At 30.7% G+C, this 11,599-nt stretch overlaps 1 protein-coding gene across 1 annotated transcript; it reads right to left on the bottom strand.

The window, feature by feature from the left end:
• Positions 1-74: 74 nt before the first annotated feature.
• On the bottom strand, positions 75-7,290 carry LOC114169720 (synaptotagmin-2-like). Its single transcript, XM_028054988.1, has 12 exons — positions 6,943-7,290; positions 6,756-6,854; positions 6,608-6,658; positions 6,392-6,515; positions 5,355-5,473; positions 5,169-5,270; positions 3,707-3,781; positions 3,029-3,105; positions 2,683-2,929; positions 2,249-2,599; positions 1,584-1,712; positions 75-433 (listed from the first exon to the last, which is right to left on the bottom strand). The coding sequence occupies exons 1-12, from the start codon at positions 7,051-7,053 to the stop codon at positions 296-298; spliced, it is 1,623 nt and encodes a 540-aa protein (XP_027910789.1). The 5' UTR covers positions 7,054-7,290; the 3' UTR covers positions 75-295.
• Positions 7,291-11,599: the final 4,309 nt, after the last annotated feature.

Raw genomic sequence — 11,599 nt, 5'->3', positions numbered from 1 at the left:
TCCTGATATATTGGATATGGGCTAGCCGATTAATCTGGGAAAAAAATAAAAACAGGGGCTAGTTGACATTATTGTTCAAGCTGAAAATGGGATAAGCATCATATATCCAATCAAATAATGTAAACGTATATTATACTCCAAACCAAATCATCTTTATGCTTTTGCTATTTCAAACCTTTTTCACAAACATGTACATGATTGACAAATAAAACCAATATATCTCGCAAGACAAATTTAAAAGAAGGAAAGGATGATGGGGTAAGGAATCAGAAATACAAATTGATGGAGAATTTAATCATCCTGCTTCTGAGGTTCTCCACTGCAACTCTACCTGGAGGCGACCATTCTTGGAGTCTATGAGATGGTACCTCTCATTAATTCTTTTGTTGGCAACAACATCCCCAAGATTGATGTCGATATAACCCAGTGATTCCTAATGCCAAAAGAAGCAGCAGATAATAAAACTCGGCCATGTCAAGAACATGAAAGGTAAAAACAAACCATTGGCTATATAAATATGCATTTTAGCTATGAAGGGCAAAAACTAATGAAGTCATAGCAAAAATAGTCATGACAAAAACCTAATGCATGTGCATATAGTTTACCGCAGAACATAGAAAAGATCCTCTCTACCTTCCTATCTCCCAAAAATTCAAAACAATGTTCCTATATGAACTACAGAAGACAATTTCACAACATTCAATTCTACAAACAAGATTACAGTCATTCCCAACGTACATTTTGACTGTTATATAAACCTCCCTCGAACTCGAACTCGAACTTTAGAGACATGTGATTTACTTTCTTCTCTTCCAATAAAACCAAGCAACTTCATAAATATATAAACTCATAAAGCTTCCATTAGAATAGATTTTAACTGTGAGCATGTCACGGTAAAATGTTTTCATTGGAAGGAAGCAGATGCAGGTAGATTAAACATGACATCTGATACGAATCAAGCCCAGGCCCAAGAAGATGAGAGACAAAAAGAGAAGGTTAAGAGGGTGCATGAAAGAAAAAAATGGAAAACCATTAATTGGGGTCCACAAGCAAAATCTGAAGGGGAAAGTGCTAACTGTTTAGCAGAGATGGCAAGAGGAGAGAGAATAGGGAATCTTAGATATTCTTTTCTGTCAGAAGGGCGGAAGGATATAGGGGGAGGAAGGTGAGGAGAGAAGGGGTGAGGATTGTTGGGACAGGCTTTTTGGGCTGAGATGACAGTGTGCTCATGGCAGCCATTGTTCTCTGTTTTCTTGATTTCATTCTTTCAATAAAACAGTAGCACCTTGGTGCTGAGTTCTTTTCTTCACTTATACTATAGAATTGTGTGTTTGTTAACAACATCACCCAAAGCTAAAGGCAGTTGTTTATCCTACACGTTTTATATTTGGATTTGAAATCATTAAATGTGTGTAGATTTCCCGAGTACTTCCAACCTCCTTCAACAATTTGAAGCTTCCTAGTCTAGCCGGTTTAGTTTCTACTTGCTATGATCATGTTCATGTACCTTTTCCGCGGCATACCATCATATTAAGAATAATGCATTACATATTTGGAGCATAAGACTTGCTGTGATTATGTACCTTTTGGTGGAGAAGGTTTCGTGATGAAGTGCTGAGGACCTCCACGTGTAATCTATCATTGGTGGGAGGCTCATCCACCATAAAATGGAACTCATCTTCCCACCTTGGATCTCTATTCTTTTTAATGCGCTGTGATTGTAACCACAGTATCATTAGCATTTCATAAAAAAAACAATATCAATCCAAATTAATGCACAAGCTACCATCTTCTCGGTCTACTCTACGTTTGGTATAGTAATACAAAGTTAATTAATTAGGTGCTTGACTAAAGACGTGAATAATCCATTGGATCAAATCAATCATGTCATTATACAGAAGTTGTTTTAACAGCCTATTAAAGTAACAAGCCAATACCATATAGTGGGTAGAATGATAAAATTACAATATGCTGATTAAAATCTCTAACACTATATTACATTCCATAATAAATTTGCCAAATTGTACTTTGTACCCACCCCTCCCAATTAGGGTCTATTAGCTACTGCCTACAGGGATTAGTTGAATGTAAAGAAGTCTGAAAATTCATTAAGGCATATTAAAACCTAAGCTTGTAAAGATGTTTTTCCTATCTTCCATGGCAAAATTTAGGAAGCCCACCTAGTTTATCTACTACAGATAATGAAGAAATAAAATAAAAAATGCACGCAGTTCTTAGGATTCCCTACCTTTGTTTTTTTCTCTTCCCCTCTGAATATAAGTCGTACATGTGGATTAGTGTGATACTTCCCTTCGACATCTTGAGCTTCATGGACTATAACAACAAGCAAACCTCCACCTGCCGGAGTACCTTCAGGAGCTTTTGGCACAGTCTGCGTCTCTTCAAAACCCTTGGCCAAATCCTCCTCCTTGAAGGGTTTATATGTCAGTTCTAAAACAATCTGCCCACGTGACTTCTCATTTTGGACATCACTGGGATCCATGTTTTTTAGGAGGTCAAGAGTAAAACGTTTAGGCTCTTCAGGGGAAACTTCTTTTAAAGATATTGTATTCATACCCATCTTATCATGCTTCCCAACCTAAACAAGATACGAAACCAAATTTCAGTTGACATATCATAAGAAGAAACAAGAAAAAACACTCAAAAGTTCAAGAGGTTTACCTGCTCCCAGTCATAAACATTAATCTCTAAAACCTGGGAGTCAGGATCTTTAACTATCAAATTGAATTCTTCATTCCATTCAGGATTTAAGTTCTTGTGCTTCACAGTAGTCTTTTTCGATGGCAATTTATCATCAGTAAGCTTTAGCTTTACATAGGGGTCAGATGCACCAAGAAGATCTTTTTTCTTTAGCTTCATTGCATGAAGAACCTTTACATGTAAAATTCCAACAGGCCTCTTCAAGGCTCTATGATTTCCCAATAACATTCCAAGAAAAAACAGAAAGGGGTTAACGCAATATAAATATATATTTTCAACAAATATTTATATAAATGAAGAAGCATACTTTGACATATCTAAAACTGGAACTTCCAAGGTTTTGGGCCATAAATACATGTTTGCAACCTGATCTTTGATGATATCCTGAAAAGAAAACTCTTTAAATTAGTTTAAAAGCACTGAAACTTCAATAAACAAAAACAAGCTTAGTAAAATAACAAAAATAGGATGCTACTAAAGAATAAATCACAAATACCCAAACTACAAACTGACTTCAATAAAAAATAATAACAGCACACCATTGAACCACTTTAACCAACAAGACTTGATTATACCCTCTATGAACTGTAAGATAACACCAAATAAGTCCACAAGCCATTCAATTTAAGACATCTACACTACCTATCGTATTTCTTCATGTACATCCAAGTTATACAAGACAGTTCAATTACTAACGCACAAGTTCTAATTTCCTCAAGCAATCAAATGTCTATCTATCATAAGCAAACACCAAACCAGCTTGATGCAATCCCTGATAATTCTCCCTTCATTCAGCAAGCAAGATGCTTTGTGCAAACACAAATCAATGGTCTAGGTTGATAATATCACTCGTTCCAGAATAAAATGTACCAGAGGTGACATTGTCTACCATGCAGGCAGCAGCCACTCTGGCTTAAAGGGTGGAAAACAAATGAGTGCAAGTCTACCATGCAAACAAACAAATAAAAACAGTGGCATCTTATACCTGAACGATCCTATAGACGCCTGGAATAGACATAAGATCAGCCCCTATGAGCTTTAGCCCAAAGTCAACATGTGGCTACAAGAAAATGTACAATAGAAACAAAGAGAAGATAAGTACGTACCATATATAAAATAATCACCACTTGATATACCAATCTTGGGAAGGAAGAAAACAAAATCAAATAACAGTCAATTATCTATAAGGAAGAAAAAATGTTGGGATTTCAACATCATCTAGGTTATGATAAGATGGCAATAACAACTCCAGACATACAACCACAGATCATTTGCATATGGAGGAAGCCCACCCTAAAAGAAAAAGAACACAGTCACAATTATTATATTATATTTAAATTTAAAGTTGTGTTAAGAAGTGGACTTTAAGTCTAAGTCAACCACACAAAAACCAACTTGTAAGGTGAGATTTGCACTCACATATATACATACTCTAAATTGGCCTTATTTCTAGTCAATATGGAACTTCAAACAAGTTGCTAAACTATATCCATATCTATCCATCCATCTATCTATTTATCTATATAATTTTAAGAAAAAGTAACTATAAATAAAATAAAAAACTCTGTATAATTTTGTTAATATTAATATTAATATTAATATTAATATTAATATATATATATATATCATAATTTTTTATTTGACATATTATCTTATATGTATTTATGAGTCATTATTGTGACACATAAATTTAAATTATATTATTTATCAGAATATTAAAATTAAAAAATGCCTTTTTAAATAATTTTAAAGATGCTAATAATAATTTCAAAATCTTATAGTTATTTATTTTACAAATATAGTTCTATAAATAAAATATAATTTAGTTAAAATTATTCTTTGTAATTTTCATAATGTTAGAAATTTAAATTGAAAATCGATTTTTAGAAAATTATATACAATTTTAATGAAAAAGTGTCATTTCAACATGTATATTATTGTGTGCACTGCGTACTAAATATAATTATTCTTTATCTTGTTGTTATAATAGCATATTCTCTTATCCTATTATATCATATTCCCTTATCCTATCACATCATGTTCACGGCACAAGCCCTAATTGTCCTATAATTTCAAAATATATTGAAAGTCACCTTTCAGTAGTAAGATGCATAAATATCATGACTGTGATTAGCTTTTTATTCTAAACATCACAAACGCAAAGGTTACCACATTTAGGTTTACAATATAAGGTAGTTGTGATCGTGATTTCTAGAAGATAGTGATCCTTAATACATGTGTATTCTAGACGTAAAAACAATTATAGCTCTTGTAAATAACATTCTTTAAAAACTTTCAAAACGGGCAAAAAAGCAATTCAACAATCAAACATTGTGCAATACAAGCAATAAAATAAGACAGAAATATATCCTGAATTAAAGCATTTTGAATAGATGACCACGAATTATACTTGTGCAAAGTGGATCAGTAATACAACAATCACCAACCTTTTCCATGAGGGAGACATATATGTTGGCAAAGCAAGGAAAACTAGGAACCAAAGGCTTCAAAGTAATGCGAGGCAATAGGAAAGCTTGCAAATCTACAACCTGATAAAAATAAGAGATCTCAGTAAGAAGGGGAAAAAAGCACCTACGCCCTTTCTACTAACTCACTCAAACACAACAAATTACCTGCACAGTTGCTTTCAACCCAAATGCCTTAACAGAAACAGTAACATTAGGATTTCCGGCCCACTTTACAGAAGGCTCCATAATTAACTCCTTCTCATCAGTCACATAAACTTTCATTCCTATCAACGTGCATTCAACAAAAGTATTAGGAATATAAATATGACATAAAAGAAAGTTAACAAGAGACAATCAGTTATGGCATAGAATAGCAGAGAAACAGGCCAAACAACCCTTTAATGCAAAGAAGAAGACACAAAAGAGCCATCTTTAAGAATTTAACAACCGACTCATAATTATGAAACCTTGAAGCACAACCTCAATTTCAAACCTTGAATTTAATCGATAAATTTTTATTTTGGACCAACAAAACCCATGACGTTGGAGTTGTGTATACAGTGGCAAACGAGAAAATTGTGTCTAAATGCCGGTTACTCTTTCTCTATCAAATGAACTTTTTCTGATAATGTCTTTCGTGTCCCAAAAAAACATTATCTTTGCTAAACTACCAATATCTAAAAATAGCCATATTTATGGACCTATACAAGGTGCAGTCACAACATTTCACACAATCAAGGGTTCACTCATCATAATCTATTATCTAACGGCCATTTTTTCCTCTTACAACAGATTAACTTCGTAAAGTTAAAAATATAATTGAAGGTTAATATTCAAAACTACTTCTCTCTCAGTCATCAGGAAATCCTCTTCCTAAATTATCCCTTTGTAAACAATTGAATAGTAACTCCACGAAACCAAAAATTGTCCGCACAGGTTGTTTATTTGGGTTCCTTAACCAAGGTCTGGGATTGAACTCTCGATTCGGGCATAAAGTCGCAACTGAGTCTGATTTTGGTACCATTTTATCAAAAAAAAAAACTGGACCGACCGGGGGTATACCTCCTAGTTATACCAAAAAACAAAACTCGATGAATTAGCTGACGCAGTTCACAAAAACACAGTCAAAACCCTAATTAGCTGACGCAGTTAACAAAACATTGTCAAAACCCTAAGAATGCATCGTGTCCAGATCTACTAACCTTGAAAAGTTGGCGGCAGTGAACCCAGCGTGAGTGTTTCAAACTCAACAGAATCAATTTTATATTTAGGAATCTGCTCAGCAATTATGGGTTTTGCAATGTTCTTGGCAGTCTTGCAAATTGCCTAAAAAAATAATCAAAAACATCTCTACATTCAAACAGGCGAAGAAACAAGAGCAACCAAAAGCCAAGGTAAAGCAAGTAAAAACTACAAACCTTATCAAGATACGGCCACATATACTCTAAAAACTTGTTGAGCCAGTCAAGCTTGAGAAAAAAAAAAACGGCGAATCGGGTTAGTTCAACGGCCAAATCCTAAAGCCAGAAAAAGAAACAAAACGAAGCAATAGAGTAGTTCGGTTACCCGATCGAAATCCGGACTTTTTATCCAAACAGGAATCTCCGGAAACATCTTCTGCAAAGTCTCCTGCTCTTGCTCCACCATTGGTTTGATTTCAGGATCCTGTTCAAGGCACAATAACAATTATCAAAGCGAATCACGAGGACAATGCTCAAAGAATCACAGTGTACGGTGCTACACGCACACTTACCTCAACATTAGTGGGTTGAAAGTAGATGAAGAGAAAATAGCCAGCCACAAGGCCAATGGAAATCCCAACCCCGAATCCGAAAAACCCCAAAATGGCACTAAAGAAACCCATCTCAACTCGATCCTTATTCTTTCAGCTACACCCTATCCCAGATCGCGATTCCTCTCTTTACTTCACCATTCCTACTACTACTGAGCTAGCCCCAACAAAATTGTGAAGAAATGAAGATGAAACGGTTGCGTTTTTTTGTCCTTATAGCAGAGGTGGGGCAGGTCAACGAAACGGTCCAAGACCATAGGCCAAGCAATTGAACTTCCAGAGACGATGCAGAAAGCAAAGCATCCAAAAGATTAAGTTAATTACGGAATTAAATACCAATAAAATATATTAACTGTACACGTGGCGTGCATGGGAAGTTGTCGGTATGGGTTTTCGGCCATATCACCTCGCGGTGACCGTGACGCCCAATGCCTCTAACGGTATACACGCCACCTGGCTAGTTTCCATATGAAATACGACAAAAAAATTATCTTTCATATACTGCTTCCAGGTGTGTACTACAATGAGATGAAATTAAAAATAAATAAATAAATAAAAACTTATCCGAATTTTAATTAAAATTATATATATTATTTATAAGAAAATATAAGAAAAGTAGAAGACACGTTGATAAATAAAAAGTTGTTTCACGAGGGTTATACCTTTAGAACATGAAAAGTGGTGTTGGTAGCAATTGCAACTACAATTCAGCAGTTTGACCGGTTGACATTTTTGTAGTATAGTATTGTGTTTTGTGTATGTAGTTGGAGAATTATTGTAAAATTAAAAAAAAAACAAAACAAAAAACTTTTTACGACATTTATTTATGTATTTAATAATATGGATATAAGTAAAAGGTGATGGAAATCTTTCTATCTTCTCTATTTTTCTTATGAATATCTATTTTATTAATGTAGGAAGATATGTCGATTAAAGTGTAATAACAAAATTTGTATATATTAACATATGTGTTATTGAAGATTATATTAGTTTTACTAATATGAAATCTAAAAACTAAAAAAACAAATATTCCCTATTTTAGTCTGAACCATAATTTGTTATTTAAGGTTGTATTTTGTTTACAAATCACTTTCAATATTTTTCATGATATTTTGTCTTCAGAATTTTGCTTTCAAAACACTTTTTTTTCCTATGGCTATATTTGTCAAACACGTAAACATCATAATATTCAAAAGTGAAATAGTGTTTGCTCGTTTTCAGATTTCAATTCATAGAGGTAAGACTAAAATAACCTTAAATAAAACAAAGGGTTATTATAGTAACAAATTTGTTATTACAATTTCAATTGTCATCTCTTTTTAATATAAATAAAGTAGATGGTTAATTAAACATTAATAAAAATAACACATAATTTTTTCATATAGTCTATTTAATAATTTTTTGATTAATAATAATTTGATCTCACATGTTGTTTATTTGGTTCTTCCATTTTTTTTTTCAATATTTGTCCACTTTATTTTCCATATGGTAATCGAATAAAACAATTATATCAAACATTTGAATTTAAACTTTAAAAAAATTATAATTTATTTAGACGTGGGTTTTGGAACTAAATTCCTGCAAGTAAGGGACTTTGTAGAATGTACCTAATTAAACATATTAGGAATCTTTTATTAAATCATCTTAAACTAAAACAAACTTTTTGCATAACAGTGTCTACCCAAAAAATGGACTCTGTACAATGCACCAACATGTTGTAGGCCTTCAGAGCGTTTTTCTCTGCTTTAAAAGTAAAGTACAAGGTATTGCCTTCGTAGACATGTATTTACATAGAATACGGAGGTTTCCGAACAAAAAAAAAAACATTTAACAGTTTGATTTTATTTGAATAAGTTCAGATTTAACCTCATATTACTTTTACTTTTCACTTTAAAATATAAATAAATATATTTTAAGAAGTTTTAACACTACACGCAAAATAAAACTTACAACAAGAAAACTAACACACATAACATCCTCTTGGAACAAAGTATTGTCATATATTTTGAAAAAGTTTTACATACTCTAAAAAGTATTGACCTATGTATTTAAAAAAGTTGTATATATTATATTGTTGTCCTAATTTTTTGAAATTAGTTGCTTTATAATATATTTTTAGTTTGGTTAGATTATTTTATTGGTCCTATTCTTATAAATAAATTTTAAAACATTTCTTTATTTATCTCAATTTGGTCTTTTTTTTGAAAAATAAGTTATAATTAGGTCATTTTCGTTAATAATGAACTAACAGAGTTGGTTAATGTGTTGCATGTGGACTCGTAATTTTTTGTTTTTGAAAAAAAAGAATCATCACATGTTAGATTAAGGTTCTGTCAAGTGACAAAGACAGCGTGTTGTGACAATGACGATATCACACGTCATTGTTACTGTGAAAAATTTCAATTTAATTCCTATATTTTTTATTTTGTTTCAATTTAGTCCCAATTTTTTTTTAAACAATAAAAATTTAATTCCTTTTAAATTGAAATAAAATTTAATTATAATTAATATTTGTAGTCAAATTAAATTTATTTAAATTTAAATTCTGCACTTAACTTTATTTAAGTTTAATTTTAAATATTCATATATTTATAATTTTCAAAGTTATAATTAGTTTAAAAATAACAATTTTATAAACTCAAATATATAATTTTAAAACAGTTTTATAGCAATTTAAGATAAATATATTTATTTTAAATTTTATTTAACAATTTATAACATTTTAAGTTATTATAAAATTATTTTAAATTTGTTATTAAACTGTTTTAAAAAAGTTATTTAACAATTTAAAACATCTTTAATTGTTATAAAACTATTTTAAAATTTTACATTTCAAGTATTTTTAAATTGACTCAAATATTATTTGACCACAAACTATTGTTATATAAATATTTGAAAAAAATAATAAATTGAGTTTCAATGTAAAATATAATTTTAAACAAGCTTAATCCTATTAAAAATATCATTGGAACATTAATATAAAAATAAATATTGTCTTAATCTAGATAGGGATGAAACTACTATAGTATAAAAAAAAGATACGAAATTAGGACAAAATAACAAAGGGACTAAATTCAGATTTTTCATATTCAACAATGACATGTAGTATTGTCAGTGTCACATCACATTGTTGTTGTCACGTGGCACAACATCAGTTTGACACGTGACAAAATTTTATAATTTTTGAAAAAAAAAGTATGACCTGACATGTAACACTAGGGATGGCAACAATACTCGTGCCCACGGATATCCGCGGATAAAATCCGCGACGGATAGTTAATACCCGCGGGTATTTATTAGCCGTATGTAGCGGGTATTTTAATACCCACTTATAAACGGGTTGGTACGGATATCATACTATCCGTACCCGCGGATACCCATTACCCGCAAAAAATTAAAATAAAAATTTAATTATATTTTATTAAGTTAAATTTAATTAAAATTAAAATTAGCAGTATATATTTTATTATGTGAAATTTAATTATAATTATTATTTTATTTTATTTTATTTTATAATTTTATATTAAATAATCTATAAAATATAAAATTTTAAAATATTTGTGAGTATCGGGTATCCACGGGTACCCACGGGTTTTAAAAATATCCACAGATATTTTTTAAGCGGATACCTGACAGATAAACGGGTGAATTTTTTATTGCGGATCGGGTTACAGGTAAACACTATCCGTGTCCGACCCGACCCGTTGCTATCCCTATGTGACACATCAATGATATTAGTGTGCTACTAGCAAAAATGATTTGAATGTAATAAATTTTATAAAACATAGACCAATTTGAGATAAATAATAAAAAAGATATCGGTTTGAGATTTCTCTGAAAAATAAAGATGAATCAAGTGATTTAAACTTTTTATCTTTTCCAAATGTGTGTAAAACTTTAAAGAGACGTGTATCGTAAAATTATTTTTTCACATCAGTGTTTTCTTTGATATTCGAAAAATATCGATAAAAGATAGATGATGATATATTTGTAAATAAGTTAATTTTGTTTATGTTACATTGTTTGGGATCTGACATAAAACTTAACATTTTTTTTGATTAAATGTTAGTTTGACCTAAATGTGCAGTTTAAGGTTCCACTCATATTAGTTTAACATAAAATTATATAAATTATGACTTTGAACTTCTTTCTACCTCACGATATATTTTTTTTCCTTTCAATTTTTTTTATGTTGGGCAGCGGGTTTGTGAACATTTTGGAGATCGTATTAAGTCTTTAGTATCTCAAAATTTTCAGTTGAGTCCTTCAATTAAATGTTTATATTAACTTTGTAACTTGATAGTTATCTTTTATTATCATTCTTCTTAATTATCATCACATAATATTCTGTTATAATAGTCCATAGTCTATGACGAAGAAATCTTTTTCAAATATTTATTGTATTTAACGATAATCATTCTTAAATTTAATTAAAATTATAAAATGTTAAACTTTAAAATAAAAATTAAATTACATTTTATAAAAATATTAAATATATAACTATAAAATTATGAAATGTAAAATTACAAAAAATAAAATTTAAAAATTTAAAAATTTATAATTTTATAATTTCAACAATTTCATATTTTCATAATTTTATAGTTTTATAATTATATAA

This window comes from Vigna unguiculata, chromosome 11 (assembly GCF_004118075.2).
Source record: "Vigna unguiculata cultivar IT97K-499-35 chromosome 11, ASM411807v1, whole genome shotgun sequence".
Lineage (NCBI taxonomy): Eukaryota > Viridiplantae > Streptophyta > Magnoliopsida > Fabales > Fabaceae > Vigna > Vigna unguiculata.
The sequence above is the reverse complement of the archived record's forward strand: the minus strand, read 5'-3'. Positions and strand labels throughout refer to the sequence as shown.

Bases quoted from the DNA above. Each gene is read 5' to 3' on its own strand.
- LOC114169720 (XM_028054988.1), bottom strand. From the start codon at position 7,053: ATGGGTTTCTTTAGTGCCATTTTGGGGTTTTTCGGATTCGGGGTTGGG. The intron at 3,106-3,706 runs GTATAAGATGCC...TTTTCTTTTCAG, and splicing joins GCGTCTATAGGATCGTTCAG to GATATCATCAAAGATCAGGT. The intron at 2,600-2,682 runs GTAAACCTCTTG...TATCTTGTTTAG, and splicing joins ATGTTTATGACTGGGAGCAG to GTTGGGAAGCATGATAAGAT.